The 17,051-nt window shown below is 37.3% G+C and overlaps 2 protein-coding genes and 1 pseudogene across 2 annotated transcripts; 2 read left to right on the forward strand and 1 right to left on the reverse strand.

The window, feature by feature from the left end:
• Window positions 1–984: 984 nt before the first annotated feature.
• On the forward strand, window positions 985–5,777 carry LOC107669087 (fatty-acid amide hydrolase 2-B-like; annotated as a pseudogene).
• Window positions 5,778–6,835: 1,058 nt separating this feature from the next.
• LOC107668690 (negative elongation factor A-like) lies at window positions 6,836–13,710 on the reverse strand. Its single transcript, XM_016460658.1, has 11 exons — window positions 13,438–13,710; window positions 11,873–12,044; window positions 10,638–10,799; window positions 10,393–10,482; window positions 9,253–9,380; window positions 8,971–9,040; window positions 8,755–8,843; window positions 8,554–8,665; window positions 8,090–8,400; window positions 7,654–7,753; window positions 6,836–7,555 (listed from the first exon to the last, which is right to left on the reverse strand). Exons 1-11 carry the CDS (start codon window positions 13,645–13,647, stop codon window positions 7,371–7,373), a joined length of 1,629 nt encoding a protein of 542 aa, XP_016316144.1. The 5' UTR covers window positions 13,648–13,710; the 3' UTR covers window positions 6,836–7,370.
• Window positions 13,711–14,859: 1,149 nt separating this feature from the next.
• On the forward strand, window positions 14,860–17,051 carry LOC107668708 (neuropeptide-like protein C4orf48 homolog). The gene is made up of 4 exons (XM_016460679.1): window positions 14,860–14,965; window positions 15,255–15,395; window positions 15,722–15,810; window positions 16,254–17,051. Exons 2-4 carry the CDS (start codon window positions 15,272–15,274, stop codon window positions 16,323–16,325), a joined length of 285 nt encoding a protein of 94 aa, XP_016316165.1. The 5' UTR covers window positions 14,860–14,965; window positions 15,255–15,271; the 3' UTR covers window positions 16,326–17,051.

Below are 17,051 nucleotides of genomic sequence, written 5' to 3' on the forward strand. Positions count from 1 at the left end.
TGAAAAAGTGAAAAAGCATAGGACCCCTTTAAAACTTAAAGATATCTAAATATGTTATTTTTCGAAAAATTTAAAATACATTTGTATGTTTATTATGTTTATAAATATGTACTTAATTAAAATTCATATTAGCCTAAATGTTTTCATCTCATGTTAGCAATAACAATTATCAATAATTATTATGTTAATTCATAATTAATAAGGGGGGAAAACTTATTTTTTGAGGGTGAAATATTCTTGGAGACACAGTGACAGGAATTAAAACAATTTAAACTATATAAAATAAATCGCTGTAAACATGATCAAATGTATTCAATCTTGCGTTTTTACTGGTCTTTATTCAGTCTGTCTGCTCATTTACTTCTTGCTTCTCACGTGTTTAAGATGTGAGAAAAAATGGCAACATACTTTTCGTCTTTTTAGAAGCAAAATTACATACATTTAATACAATTCTGATACCATTTCAGTGCTGTAAAAAAAAAAAAAAACTAGATGAGCATTTGACTCACAATTCCTGGATTGCTGTTTTTTTTCCAGGCAGACATGTACCATACATGTACTGAATAAGACCACTAAAACGGGCTTTCTTATATTTCTCTCACGTACCTTTGAGTATCAGCTGTCCTCACATACATCTTACGTGCGATTGGACAGCTAAACATTTTATTGTTTAAAGAAAAAAAATGTCTAGATTGTTGGTTTTCAGCTTTGTTTCATTTCACTGAAAGTTTCCACCCACCTACATCGATCTCATAGCTCCTCCCATATTTTCTTTATATGATAACATTATTGTTAAATTTGCGGATGACACAACAGTGATTGGACTGATTACTAACAACAACGAATCAGCCTACAGAGGAGAGATAGAGAACTTGATAAGCTGGTGCTCTAAGTACAATTTGACCCTGAATACAGAGAAGACTAAGGAGTTAATCATCAGCTTTGGAGCATATTCCAGCTGCTGTGCTCTCCCAGTGTTTATCAATGGGGACAGAGTGGAGAGATCGAGTGTCCAGTTTCAAGTTTTTGGGCACATACATCTCAGAGGACATTACCTGGTCCACAAATATGGCATTGGTAAAGAAAGCTCAGCAAAGACTGTTTTTCTTAAGGACATTAAGGAAAGCTTGTTTGCCTCAACAGATGCTGATTACTTTTTATTGGTAGGCTACTATAGAAAGCATTCTAACATATTGCATTTCTGTATGGTTTTCTAGCTGTACAGTTAATGATAAGAAAGCACTCCAGAGGGTTGTCTTTCGAGCACAGAGGATAATTGGAGTTGAACTACAAGAAGATATATATAGGTCTTGCTGTGCTCCTACTGTGGCTCTGTTGAAGAGAGCTGGAGCAATTCCTCTAGGAGTTACCAACACCAGTGAGCTTTGCATGTGGATAGGGTTAGCAATAGGGTTAGCAACCACCTCTATGGGATCACCAGTAACCCCTATGACCTCGAGAGGATGCGTGGAGGAAGCTCAGGTCTTGCAAAAAAAAAAAAAAATTGGTGTTTATAAACCTTATATAAATTGGCTGTACAAAAAAATGCACTGCATTGATCACGGTTTAATTTCCCTGATTTTGCACTGATGTTCAGCTTCACATAAGTTGAAAGGTTGACAAGGCATAAACTATATTATTGTAATAAACACTGATTCTTTCTCTGGTAGGTGGAGAGGGAAGCATCATCGGTGGTGGTGCATCTGTGATAGGCATCGGCTCTGACATTGGAGGAAGTATCCTCATGCCATGTTTTTTCAATGGGATATTCGGCCACAAGCCTTCAAAAGGTATGTTTTGCTATAGGAGCAATCAGAAAAACATATTCATCTTTCTGTTCATAGGAAAAAGGTTGTATCTATCATAAAGCGAGTGAGTTTTATTTAATTTCAGATGTGGTGTCAAATGACGGTCAGTTTCCCACATTCTCTGGTCTCCAAAATGACTACCTGGGTTCTGGTCCAATGTGTCGCTATGCTGAAGACCTGCTCCCTCTTCTGAAGATTATGGCTGGACCCACTGCAGACAAGTACATTTCATAAAGATATAAGCCAGAGAATACAAATACCAGTTTTCTGCAAGTCAGTACTGACACCAAGTATATATTTTCCAGGCTCTCCCTCTCAAAAGAGGTGGATCTAAAAAAAGTTACGTTTTTTCACTGTAGTAGATGATTGTGGATCTCTACTGACCTCTCCAGTAGATAATCAGCTCATTCAAGCTCAAAAGAAGGTGAGAACAACATATAATACATGCATAATATAAATACATAAACATGAATGCTGCTGTAATCAGTTGGATTGCTTAATATATGCAAATTACAAATGTGAGCCTCATTTGAAAAGTTTTAGGGGTCTTGTAGTAGTAGTAAATTTAAAATGGGCTTTAATTTTCGTTGTTTCTGATCACAGGTGGCTGCACGTTTAGAGGCTGATCTGGGCGTTACGGTTAAGGAAGTTAGTTTTTCTCAGCTCAAATACTCTTTTCAGATCTGGGACACATTCTTGGCTCTACCTGACAAAGATAGCAAGGTGTAGTACCTTAAGTTGCCTTGACATACCAAGTAATTTATTAAGGGCCTAAAGTCTACATTGTTTACTTGCATTCAACAAATGATTATAGCAACCACTAGTGCTTATGACAGCAACAATTGTAACGTTACATGCAGAGAATTAGAGTGTGTTTGTGTTTATTCCAGCCTCCACAGCCTTTTGTTGAGCTAATGGCAGATGGAGGCTCTGTGTGGCCTATTTGGGAGCTGATAAAGAGGATATTTGGAAGATCTGGGGCCCGTTCTTCGTACGGCGCTAACTTAGTTAGCTGGATTTGATTGTTGACGATTTGGCATGATCTTGGATTGTTTGGTTCTTCGAAGCTCATCCCGGAGTTGCTGTCATAGCAACAGGTCCGTAAGCTTAAACCTGCTCGGGAGCAGGCTTATTTCATGTAAACAGGATTAGATTGCATCTTTTTAAGCAGAATTGATACTTAAAATCTGTCCGCTACCACTGCGACTTTATTACAAGAGTACCCTACTAATCCAGGGACAATAATTTAAAATAATAATCATTTAAAAATTAATTTAAAGATAATATAATAATGCTGTGTAGTCTTTAATACTATAGACACAGCCAGTTTTACTCACTGAAAGATTTATTCGTCATAAAATTATTACTTCATAATTGTATTCGAGTCTTATACACATGCTATACAGATAAAGTTATGCATTAATTTGAGTGATGACAGCTATTATGGGAGTGGCTTGGTGGAGCGCAGGAGATGCAGATAACATGATCTTGACCCTTAAGAAACTTTAATTGGGAATCATGTAAAAAATGTAAATAAAATAAAAACAGTGCACATTTTATGTATCTATTATAACATTTATGCAGTTTTGTTCGCTTGGCTGTTTCCTCATAAAAGTCCAAAAATTTGTCAAGTTTTTCGTCAGGTGTATTTTTTAATTATATGATGTCATTACGTTGCTGTCTTGCCGCCAGCCAATCGCTGCATTGCTGATCGTGGTTTCGAGTATCGATACATAGCCGCTTTTAAACCAACCCATGAACATGCAATTATCTCGGATAACTCAATCCAGCCATACTAATCATCAACAACAGGTGCGTTCGAAGAACCGAATTAGCCAGATCCTGATTAGCGCGATGATATCATCTTGGATGTGACATTTCATCTCGGATGTAATAAGCGACGTACGAAGAACGGGCCCCTGAACACACTGTGGCAGCTATTGGTAAACACTAACCAGTATTGTTTTAGTATTTAATTGAGATACTATTAAAGCTTTGATCACTATTTTGAATTTGTTTTAATTTGTATATTTTCAGTGTTTATTTTGATTTTAGTTAAAGTTTTAGTATTTTTATTGTCCATTTAAATATAGTTTTGTCATTTTTTTTAGGTTTTCTAAAGTTTTAGTTTTAGCTATTTTAGTACATCAGGTTCTGAGAAATTTTGTCTTGGCATCCAGCTGAAATAAAATAAGTTAAATTTTTTATGTATATATATTTTTACTTTATTTCCGTTAATAATTTTACAGTAACAAATGTTTTTTTAATGGTTTTCATTTTAATTAAATAATCCTGACTCTAAAACTTATCTATATACTGTATAGTGTTTGGCAAATAGTCATGTTTTAACTCTGGTTGCTTTTATTAGGATAATTGGGTCTTGTTCTGTTCTTGTCCTTCAAGCGTCTTTCAAACTAACAACCTAGAGGAGACTTACTGCTGGACATGCATTTCCTTGTGGCTGATTTCAGGTTTGGCTCTAATGGACAGTTCTCACAGCTCTAAGCCATCTCAGTTCACCCTGAAATAGAAGGAAGAACTGCAGAGAGAGATGGAGAATCTGCTGGGGACAGATGGAGTACTGCTGTACCCCTCTCATCCTCTTCTCGCCCCAAACACCATCCCCTTTTCACTCTATATAACTTCAGTTACACTGGTAACAATTGCTTAAAGGGTTAGTTCACCCAAAAATGCAGTTGAGCAGTCCACAAGTCGTCAAATAAAGCTCGGGCATTCATAATAAAACGTGCCGCAGACGGCTCCGGGGAGTGAATAAAGGCCCCCTGTAGCGAATCCATGTGTTTTTGTAAGAAAAATATCCATATTTCAAACGTAATAAACACTTTTCCCTCACTTCCGTTATCTGTCATACACTGAAGCAGTTCCGGCGGATGACGCAGCACGTATGCGCAGCGCGCGCGCCTCTGAGGTATGCTAGTCTCGCGAGTTTGTTTATAGGAGCAAAGGAAGCAAAGTTTCCTTACTTTAGCAAAGGAAAACCAGTCTCCTCTTGGTTTATATCGAAATCCTCTGACATTTTACTTTGCAATTCCTCGGTTTGTACTTCTAATTCGTGACCGGCGTTTTGTTTTGTTCTCTCTCCGCATTCCTCACTAATCACACAACACCGACGTGCTGCGTCATCCACCGGCACAGCTTCCGCGTATGACAGATAACGTAAGTGAGAGAAAAGTGTTTATTACGTTTGAAATATGGATATATTTCTTACAAAAACGCATGGATTCGCTACAGGGGGCCTTTATTCATCCCTCGGACCCGTGTGAGGCACATTTTGTTATGAATGCGCGCGCTTTATTTGACGACTTGTGGACTGTTCAACTGCAACACCCGCTGACTGCAATGATAGAGCTTGGAATAGCCAGGGCAATTTTTAATATAACTCCGACTGGATTCGTCTAAAAGAAGAAAGTCATATACACCTAGGATGCCTCGAGGGTGAGTAAAACACGAGCTAATTTTCATTTTTGGGTGAACTAACCCTTTAAGTAGTCATTTTAGTTGATTACAATGAGAAGTTACTAAAGAGATTAAGAGCTATTATAAGTTAAGAGTGGTCAAACAGGAACATACTTTAATGTTAAAATCAATACATTTGCAGCAAAGCTAATCAATAACAGGAGTGTGTAATAAAAATAGGTGCAGATTCTTTTAAACACAGCAAAGAAAATATATTTGAAAATATTTCACCCATTTCTAGGGATCCTGAACGTTTTAGGCCTGCCGGTGACAGTGTCCGCTGGGTCTGAGTAAGGAGCGATTGCCTTTGGGTGTCCAGGTGGTGACTGGGAAGCTTCAAGACCATCTGCCCTTGGCTGTGGCACTCTACCTGGATAAGGCTTTTGGAGGCTGAGTCGATCCTGAAGTGGTTTAAGCACTGATGAAGGAAATGCTGGATCTAGGCATGATGTAGCAAAGCAAGTTTCTCAGAAATAAACAAACAAATCTCAATCAACGCTTCTTTGCAGTTTATTTAAAGAGACAGTTCACCCAAAAATCGAAATTCTGTCATCATGTACTCACCTTCATATCATTCCAAACCTGTAGTACTTTCTTCTGTGAAACACAAAAGATGCTATTTTGAAGAATGCTGGCAACCAAACAGTTTTGTTGCCCATTGAATGGACAAAAAGCATTTCTGAAATATCTTCTATGTTCCACAAAAAAAAGTAAGTCATAGCCACTTGGAATGACGTGAGGGCAAGTAAATGATGGCAGAATTTTTTGGGGCGTTTTTGGGTGAACAATCCCTTTTAGATAAGTGGTTAGAAAGCTATAGTCTTTTTAGTCAGTATTTAGACATGATTTCCAAGTATAATAATTTTAGCAGATCTATATAAGCAGATTTATTAACAAGTATGAACATGAGGAAAATGCTTAAGGGCTTTTCTAACTAGTCATTTGCATCCTACCTGATTACAGCCAAATGAAAATGAAACTGTGTAACAGGTGTCTGTAAAGTATTCTTGTACTAAAAAAGACCGTCATTAAGACTAGTTAAAGGGAGATGAGCAGAACACATTTTCACTCAATTCAAATAATACATAGCTGTGCTATTGCATATTGAACATCATATAAAACCATCAAATACCTTTAAGTTAAGGCATATATTTACTCAATCTTGAAAACAATTTTTAAAATACTAATGAAAATACCTTTAAATTAAACTTTACTGTCACCTATAAATCACTGTTCCACTTCAAAAAACTTGCATTGTGCAGATTACTTGTTTCAAAACGTGTAAAATCACCACCCGTGTCATTAAAATATGTTCAACTTTTGTGTCTCAAACTTCTGCACAGAAATAAAATGTAAAAACAGCAACTAGCAACAACTAGTAGGTTGTTAGAAAGGCAGTGATTCAGTTGTGACTGTGGTTGTGCAACATAATATTATTTACTCAGGCTGCAGCAAACGACTCATTCAAATCTGGACATGTTTTCATTTATTTCCTCCTTTTTAAAAAAAAAAAAAAAACGTTCTTGAAAAGTACTAAACAGAAAATAAAATCTGTCCAAGGAGGAACTTGAAAACATCTTTAAACATTCTCAGTGTGAAAACACATGGACAGACTTTTTTTTGTTTCATTCGTAGGACACTAAAATAGTATGCTTGTACCCTTTTAAGACCTCTTAATAACGTGTCAATCAAAAGTAGGTTAAGACACAAACCACCTTTCGCCTCATTTCCCAGACACTAAGAAATCTGAAATGGGCCTAAAAACGAGAGATGATACAAACATTAACAAAAAGATAAAGAAAACAGCTGTCTTATAAGAGGTACCTGTCTTTGGCAACGCAGGAACAGAGATAGGACATGAGGTCAGCCAAACAGGAAGTCCTTTTCAACTGTCTGAAACCAACATCTAGAAATTCACTAGCGCATATTCCCAATACACCTCCGAATTTGGCCCATAAATATGTACATTCCAGCGCATGTACATGAAATACACTCCTCAGGTGGCATTGAAGAGGGCTGTGTGAATGTATACATATGTGTCTATGTAAACGCGCCGAGTATGTGTGTTTGTTAACCCAGTCCTCCTCAGGAGACATTGGTTATGGGTTTGTACTTCTTGAGGCGGGTCCATTGCCCAGTAGAGTAGTTCATCTCAAACACTGTGTCCACCAGCATGGTGGTGCTGCCGGTTCCGTCCGCTTTAGGCAGTACTTCTGTGTGCTCGCTCAGTTTGATCTGAATGATGTCACCCTGCTCTGGACAAGGGTTTTCTTTTGGGAGGATGGGACAGACAATCATTAGGAGGGTCATTTAGAAAATAGAGGAACAGTAAGATAAATAAAATCTGACTAAATCAAACCCAGAATACCTCGAGATCCTGCCATGAAGCCCAGGATGAGGGCTTTTTCGGGCCGTGTAACTTTGTTTGCAGTCTTGAACATTTCCTGCGCGGCATACATCTGTTCTCTCTGTGGGCAACCGAACATGCAATATAAAAATAAAACTTTCCAAACTGTACAGTACTATTCAAAAGTTTGGGGACAATAAGACTGAAATTAATAATTCAGCAAGGATGCATTAAATTGATCACAAGTGACAGTAAAGACATTTATAATATTGCAAAATAATTCTATTCTATTCTAGGGCCAAAAAAACAAAACTACCATTGACCTTCAAAAATTCTAGAATTTTCTCAGTTGAAACCTTTTTAAAAATGTCTCAATGAAATTTCTGAATAAAACCGTTAAAGCAGATCAGTCCAATAAAATATCATTATCGTATCCATGAATCAGAGAGGTTTTTACCGTGAGTGACAGGTTCTTTTTCGGTTGGGTTTGTGGGGGTGCTGGCGTGGGAGCAGGCTGGGCTGCAGTTGTGGGCGGCTGCATGGGCATGTCTGGCTGTGCTGCTGTGGCGGCAGGGGGCGGGCCATTGTTGGTAGGCGTGCTGGTTGGTGTGGTGGGAGAGGTGGGGGCCGTGGGACTGGCAGTGCTGGCATTATACATGGGCGGCCGCTGTTTAAACTGGCCGGGTAAGGAAGCAGAAGCAGCACTTGGGGCGGATGACTCCTCTGACTGCCGGTTTGTACTTTCACGCCCTGAACCACCTGCATTCGCTGAATATTAAGGCAAAAAATTTGGGATGAGAAGACTAAGCTCATAATTGGTTTCCTGTTAATATCTGACTATCCTTTGTGTCTAATTAATACATTTTCTACTGTAGCTAATTTCTTTGCATCCATCCCATCCTGCATCTTTCAATGGCTTACCTGGCTGTGTCTCTGAGCTTGGAATATAAGACGAGGAAGGAACCATGCTGGGGGTGGCGGGAAGGTAACTGGTTGATGGCAGGGCACTCTCGTTGTTTAGAGCCCCGAGTTTCTATTGAAAGGAGAGGAAAAAAATATGAGTTTTGTTCTGACCCCCATTCAAAGCATCCATCATATGGCTGATAATATTTCCAAAACTACCTGTGTAGACACCAGGCCAGCTGCATAGTCTGGTGTTGCATTCTCCACCACCGCCTCTTCTTTGGCCGCCTTTTCTCCAGCTTCTGTGTCTGAACAAGACAAAACAAAAAACATTTGAACTACATATGTACAGCACAGAGGGATGTGGGCTGGTCTTTAAGTCAGTCAGTTCAGAGGTGCAGAGTCTATGTCACTAAATAATCTTCTTGAACTTACCCAAAGTCTTTCTTCTCCTCTTAGTTTCTCGGCCAGCTCCCACCATATCCAACTCGGATATATCCAACAACTGCAAGAAAACACTCAATCACATAACCTGACAATATAAAGCACAGAAATGACATCCATACTAAGAATGTAAAATTCAGTTCATGATTCATAAATCCAGGTGTCATCTGCAAAGAAAATTATTTGCTCTTCAGCATTAAGTAAAGAGAAATACCTATTAGATATACCCATGTCATTCAGTGACTTCCTAACTGGTCATTGTCGGACAGTTACCTTGACTCCCCTTTCCTTGCGCAGGGGTATGCGGGCAGGGGTGATAGGGGTTCTGTTACTGGGAGGGCTGAACATGCTTGGGGTGGTAGGACTGCGGAATGGTGCTTTGGGAATGCCCTTCAGAGGCGCTGAGAGAAGACAGACAATCATTATTATCAATCTTGTGTGTTGTTAGGAGAACATATGAATGTACACTATCTTTCAAAGGTTTGGGTTCGGTAAGATTTAGTATTTTATGCTCTAATGCACTCCAAGGCTGCATTTATTTGATCAAAAACACAGTAATATTGTGAATTTTTAGTACAACTTAAAATAGCTGTTAAAATAGTTGTTTCCATTTTAATATATTTTAAAATGTAATTTGTTCCTGTGATGCAAAGCTAAATTTTCGTAGCCATTACTCCAGTCTTCAGTGTCACATGATCCTTCAGAAATCATTCTAATATGCTGAAGAAACATTTCTTATTATTAATGTTGAAAACAGTTGTGCTGCTTTCAACATTTTTGTGGAAACAGTGATAAATTTTTTTTCAAGATTCTTTGATGAATAGATTAATTAATTTATGATTCATGGCAAAAAGCATTTAAATTGCATCACTCAGTCGATTCACTCAATATCCTTTCAATATAATATTTACAATAATTTAACAATTTTGTCTTAAAGTCAACATACAAAAAAAAAACTCTTTGATAAATAGAAAGTTCAATACAACAGGATTTATTTGAAATATTTTGTAACATTATAAAATGTCTTTACTGTTACGTTTGATTAATTGAATGTGTTCTTGCTAAATAAACGTTTTTCCTTAAAAAAAAAAAAAAAATATATATATTTTTGACCCCAAACTTTAGTGTAAAACACTTTACCCTCATTTAAAAAAATATTACTTTTAGCCAACTAGTTCCCAGTTATTTTAGTGGATGCATGAAGTCAGTTCTCCTCGAGTTCATTACTTCAACTATAGTCACGTTGCACTAACATTCAACAAGGAAAAAGTTACAGTTTCACTTTTATCACTATATCTATTGTTGTTTCATTTCAAACCTAAGACCTAAGGTTGTTAGCTAATGCAATAACATTCATACATCTTTACCATCTAAATACTTTTTGGGGCCACTGTGTATACATATAAATCTTACTTGTGGTGTCAATCTTCTTCACTAGACCTCTTCCTTTGGAGTGGAACGGCACTCCTGCTGTTTTCTTTAACTGCTGGGCAGTCTCTGTGGCTTTAAAACAAATATGATGAATAATACACAGTGACAATAAACATGTCATCACACAAACATTAGGGTAAACTCCTATTTTAAATGATGCGAATGACTCCATACTGAAAAATGAAAACACAGTTGCTCTGGCACAAAGAATGCATAAACACACTTACATTTCTGAAGCAGCTCAGCTCTAAGCGTAGCACTCTTGGGTTTCCTCTTGAGCTGGAAGTGCTTGATGGGTGGAGTGAGCGGCCCCACCAGCGTGGTCAAAGCACTCTTGTTCAGATACTGACACTCCAGAGGCAACATGGACGACGCTTCACATTCATTTACTGAACAGAGGTGCAAACATTAACAGTAAGTCTCAGCAGCTCTTTCTTACCAAAGTGTATATGCACTTGCAAGTGACAGTTTAGCAAAAATACACAAGTTCAGTTAGCTCTCAAAAGCCAACAAGAACCCAAACAAACAATCCCAGACAACCACAATAACTGTAGAAATGTCACTTTGTCACTGCTATATAAATGTAGAGTAATAATAATGGGCAATGATCGATCATGAAAAAACGGGTTTTAAGAAAAATATGAAAAATTATAGATTTTTCTTTTATGCCAAAAATCATTAGGATATTAAGTAAAGATCATGTTCCATGAAGATATTTTGTAAATGTCCTACCGTAAATATATTAAAACTTAATTTTTGATTTTGATATGCAAATATGCATGGCTAAAAACTTCATTTGAACTTTAAAGGCAATTTTCTCAATATTTTGCACCCTCAGATTCCAGATTTTCAAATAGTTGTATCTCGACCAAATATTGTCCTATCCTAACAAACCATACATCAATGGAAAGCTTATTTATTCAGTTTTCAGATTATGTATTTCGAAAAATTGACCCTTATGACTGGTTTTGTGGTCGAGGGTCACATATATATTTATTAAACATTAAATGTGTTGAACTTCAAACTTCAAGTACATCAAAAATTTAAATATTGCAGTTTCAAAATTGCTATTGGTTACAAAAGAATTTTGGACAGCCGTTTGCAATCAGTTAATGAATAAAGTACATGTTGATTTTTAGTCCAGGGCAGAAATATAGTGCTTTAAAACTCTGCTAACTTAATTTTTTTACATGACACACTGACACACAGTGCACCCATCAAAGATGTCTGTCTGACACACATACACAAAGACCAACAATGAGCTGTCAATCTGACCAAAATATACATCCCTAAATATGTAGTCAAAATAGTCAAGGATGCAGATATATCTGGACCTAGACAAGAACAAATCTTTTATGCGATTCGGTCTTTTTATGTGAAGAGTAGCAACCCGAAGAAATGATTTACAACAGCCTTTGACCCTCTTCTAACACCATCATCCACTATCAGATTTCAGACAGACCTTTCTCGCGCAGCTCTCCAAGTATGTCCTGTACATTAGGGTTCTGCTCCTCCAGGTCCAAGTTTAGTGAGCCGGTCTCTGGACATGATTTCAGGATGTCGGCCACCATTAACACCCATGGCTCAGAGTCCACAGTGGCCAACTGAATGATCTCTGACAGAGCCTCCTTCATCTGGAATATAAGGGAAGAGAGAGAGAACACACAGAGAGAGAATTATTTTTTAACCTAGTCAGTCTGTAAATGAATCCGCTACCATTGCACTGGAGTTTGCCTGATATTGTAAATAGATCATTCCACCATTGTTTACATTATTGCTATTTTATATTTCCTTCCTTCTTAGTGCTCTGAGGTAAAACATACAGAAAGAATCATGACAGGATTCCAGACTAATTTAGTGAAACAATGGAGTACAACACTGTACCACACTTAAAGGAAACCTTAATTTTTTTCAAACCATAAATCCAATATTCTATACAATTTAGCAAGTGTGCAAATGTTTTTCCATATGTTATGTGGCACTAAAAAGGAAGTTTGCTTTATCACTCCATGCATTTGCCCATAAAAACCAATAAATGTGTTAGCCAATAAAACTCACTGAAAACATAACAGACAGTATTTAAGTTTAGCTTTACAAACACTATTTTGTTTGAAAAAAAAACAAAAACAAAAACAATACAGACTGATTCTTTAATTTTTTTGCACACAACGTACATGAACGCGTTTTTGTGCAAGTAAGGATTTGTTTCTTCAGAAAGTGATCAAATCAAACAATCAATCAATCAACATAATCACTGACTATCACATACATATATTACAGTATTTTTTATTTGTTTTGATACATGTTTATTTTATCTTATTTATACATATTTAGATTTTGGACATCTCATTAATTACTTAGCACCTTGTTTGAATACTACTTTATTGTTATGGTAATGTTGTATATTGCTTTTCTTGTCATTACTTTTAATGCTTAGGCCATAACTGTGTGTAAAACAATCATAAAATAGCCAATAAAGCACTTAAAATGTAAAAGGAACACTGAGTAGAGCCTTTCTCAGTGCAAAACCATAGCTTCCGCGAAAAACGTTACTATTGTATTTTATTTTGTTAATTGCAGTAGTTAATACAGTTACCACAGTTTTACAGTACTAACAATTTCAATTTTGGACTAACTGTGGAATTAATTTTGGCGTAAACTATAGTCATCATTTTATAAGGGGGGCGTCCAAACATAGAAATAAACTTCATAAAAATAACACGGCAATAACACTCCGAAAGTTTACATAAAGGAGGCTAGCAAGTTAGCTGAAGCCCAGAGGCTGAAGACAGACAGACAGACAGCAGCCTGAGCTGAGCTCTGCTGGAGACTGACATGATCCACACAGCAGCTGCAGGGGTCTCGCGGTGGAAGCCATGTTATTACACATGCAACACATACGTCTCAGCAACATATGACACAATTACTACTAATAAACAACATGCCACCCCAATAACGCATGCCACGCTCGGAAGTTAAGACAGTTTGTGTGTGCAGTAGCAGAAGGAGTGAGTCCTGCAGTCGCACCTCATCCACGGTCCTGCGCGGGAGGTGCAGCATCCCCAGCAAGAGTTTCAGCTTCACCGGAGGCGACAGGCTGGAGAAACACAGCCGTATGTTGTCGATGACCGATACGGTGAGCAGAGAAGCGATGCTCGAAGGTGTCCACAGCTCGTCTGTCGATCCCAGTTTGTTGTGGAGCCACAGGCCGGTGTCGCTCTCCCTCATCGACGCCATCTTGGAAAAAGACGAATAATGAGATCGGGCATTTTAACAGGCTACCTAAGAAAACAGACACGCACGCACGCACACATACACAAATGCGCGCTAGGACCCGTGAGACCACAACCAGAGAAAAACTTTTAGAAAAAACATATAGTCCATATGCTATCGGAGTTTTAAATTATTTGTGTAATGGTTTTGTTTTCTATTTATCTCTGTTTTTCTTTTATTTTTTAATGTATTTGGTTTTGGCGCTGTGTTATGTTTGGCAATGTATGAACACTTGGCTATTATTCCTTGGCATGTGTTTTGTTTGCAACACGTTTTTGTCTACAGTTATAGACAGTGTTGGGGAAAGTTACTTTTAAAAGTAATGCATTACTTTTAAAAGTAATGCATTACAATTTTGCGTTACTCCATACAAAAGTAACTAATTACGTTACTTAGTTACTTTTTATGGAAAGTAATGCGTTACGTTATGTAGATATTCTCTTGTAAATTAAAAAGTAATGCGTTACTTTACTAGTTACTTGAAAAAAGTAATCTGATTACGTAACTCGCGTTACTTGTAATGCGTTACCCCCAACACTGGTTATAGATTAATAATAATACAAATATTATTTGAGTTAGTGCTAATTTTAATTTAAAAATTGATGTTTCTTTAATTTAACTGATGAATCTTATTCTGATCTTTCTTTCTCTTTTTTTGCAACCTTGCATTCATGAATGTGAAATTTGGTCAAAAATATACTGTTAGGCAAGTAGAATATATAGATCTAAAATAGAACTATCTATCGATCTATCTTATTCAATAAACGGCCAAGAAACAAATATAAAGAGGTAGCCTATCGCTGGTGCTGGCGGCTTTATTCCACGTGGAACATCCATTATATAGAAATTACTAGTCTACACCCCTCATTAGCAAATGCACTTCAACTTTATACAATCCATTACTGTCACCTAGTGGACTAAACATCCCACTCATTACATCCCTTTTCCTTGGATAGATAACAACATTACACTATCTATCAAAAATGTTATTGAAACATCGACTCAAATGTGCTAAAAAGCTGCGCTGTTCTCAAGTAGTAATACAAATCAAAACTTATATTATTACATTCAAAACGAGTACGGTTGGAAGCCATGTGACCTGCGGTAGCCAATCAGACAGAAAAACGTTGCCTAGGTGTAAAAAATATTTTGGACTCCATTCTACGGTGCTCCGCGAAGGACAATAGATCTCAAAAAGCGCAATTGACGCAACGAAGCTGCGTCCTGAATAGGAGGGCGGTGGTTTGACTAACGGTACTACTGTCTTTATCAGAGACTACAGGTAATGCAAATGCTTTAATTAGCTTTAATAATACGCAGTACAGGAGTGGGATTTGTGTTTTTTGGTGGCCATATTTGGAAATGACCATATAATAGCTGTATAAAGACAAAGCTAAAATAAAGCAAAATGATGCTCGACAGTCTCGTATTTGCGCTTTTGTTGGTCTGTCTTTTATAAGGTATTTTTTTCATTTGTTATTTTTTGTAAAAAGCGTCTGCTAAATGATTAAATATTAGAGCATTTTGTCCATTCCTCCAAAGCTTACTATATGTGTTGTGGTTTCGCACAGGTGTTGTGTGTACGGTGATGCTGCGCGACAGTATGAGGCCAAGCGGAGCTCTAGCGACGGCGATGCTGCTGGTACTGATCCAGCTCCTCTGTATCAAACCAGTTCATGCCGAGGAATCAGGGACGGTCATTCCCGCTGAGAGTAAGACTCTGTATGCTTTTATAAACGTGTGGTCAACAAGCATGTATCATTGCATATGTCATCACAACATGTGGCCCTTGTTGTTTCCTGGGCACTTGCTCAGCCTCAGTGATGACGGTCAAATGCAGTGTTATTTTAGTATTATTTATATACTATTATAGTTTATATATAGCGAGAGAGAGCGTATATATTCAAATTGTCGTTTAGTTTACGTTTTCGTCTAATTTTTAGCCTTATTTCAAATAACAAAAATGGTTAAAAAATTAAATTTTTGACTAATGATAATAACACTGGTAAAAACCTACTGTACAATTTTTGTTTAATAGGCCGGCCATGTGTTGATTGTCATGCCTTCGAGTTCATGCAGAGAGCCTTGCAAGACCTGAAGAAAACAGCTTTCAACTTAGATTCACGGGTAAGATCATAAAACGGGAGACAACTGAGACATAAAGTCATTCAATGCAGTCTTTTGCATGGCAGTCAGGCCAAGGACCCCTTGATCAGGACAAAATGATTTGTTAGCCCTAATTATATTTTTTTAATGTGGGATAGACAATAAAACATTCAGTTGACATTTACCCTCTTAACATTTTCCATTTTATAACAGGAATTCAATTGAGAGCCAAAAATAAATTTCAGACTCCTTTAGTATTGCTATGGTCCCCCTAGGGAGTCACAGATGCCCTACTGAAGACCCCTGCTTTCATGTCTATTCCTGTAAGTTTAGAAATGATGGACTCAAGCTGTGAAAAAGGTTAATGTCTAGTCGATCTGGTCAAGTGAAGCATCTTTTAGAAATTTTAGAGACAGACACCTGAGGGCTTCACTTTTGCCGTGTTATATCTCATGTGTTTTCAGACGGAGAGTTTGGTGCTGAAGGCCGAGAGGAGGGCACTGTGTGACTGCATGCCTGCCAGCAGCCTGCGCTAAAAAACAGCTGTAAACACTGCACTAAAGGATACTACCTGCTCTCTCAGTCATACACACTCTTTTACTCTCTCTCAAACATGTTTCCTGTCACGTGTTACATGAAACGATTTATCTTTCATTGTAATATGTGCATAGAGCATCATAAATACACATTCCTGACTAAAGAAGTCACAACACAACATTCCACAGTTTAAATGTCAATGATGAGAGGCACATACATATTAGGGCAGCAGCTAACGCATTGAACTTTCCATAAGTGTGTATGAAGACAAGGGTAAATGTTTCCTCTCCACGCACAATGCACTGCAAAATATACTGCAAACCTTAAACACATTATTTATCATAATTATTTGCACAGTACACAGTTTCTTTTTTTTTTTCAAATGTTTAACTGCTTTTATATTTGTGTTCTAGAAATATAGGATTAACAGTCACAATAGTCAAGCAGATTTGAATTTAGATTTATTAAATATCAGAATTTAAATGTAGATCTTCAGGCGTTGTCTTAGAGAGTTTGCTGTAAGATTATTAGATGATAGATATATGACTAGAAAAGAAACCTGCATGTAAAGTGCTTGTCTAGAATTTTATATGAGATTTATGAAGGAGGAACAAGAAGGGATGGTTTCCTGTAGAGATTACTTTGGTACTAAGGTGTAAGTTCACAGCTGTAACAATGTCTTTTTGTGTGTAGAGAAAGTGCATTAAAACATATGTGATGTTGTA

The sequence above is a fragment of the Sinocyclocheilus anshuiensis genome, unplaced genomic scaffold (assembly GCF_001515605.1).
Source record: "Sinocyclocheilus anshuiensis isolate Anshui unplaced genomic scaffold, SAMN03320099.WGS_v1.1 scaffold337, whole genome shotgun sequence".
NCBI lineage: Eukaryota > Metazoa > Chordata > Actinopteri > Cypriniformes > Cyprinidae > Sinocyclocheilus > Sinocyclocheilus anshuiensis.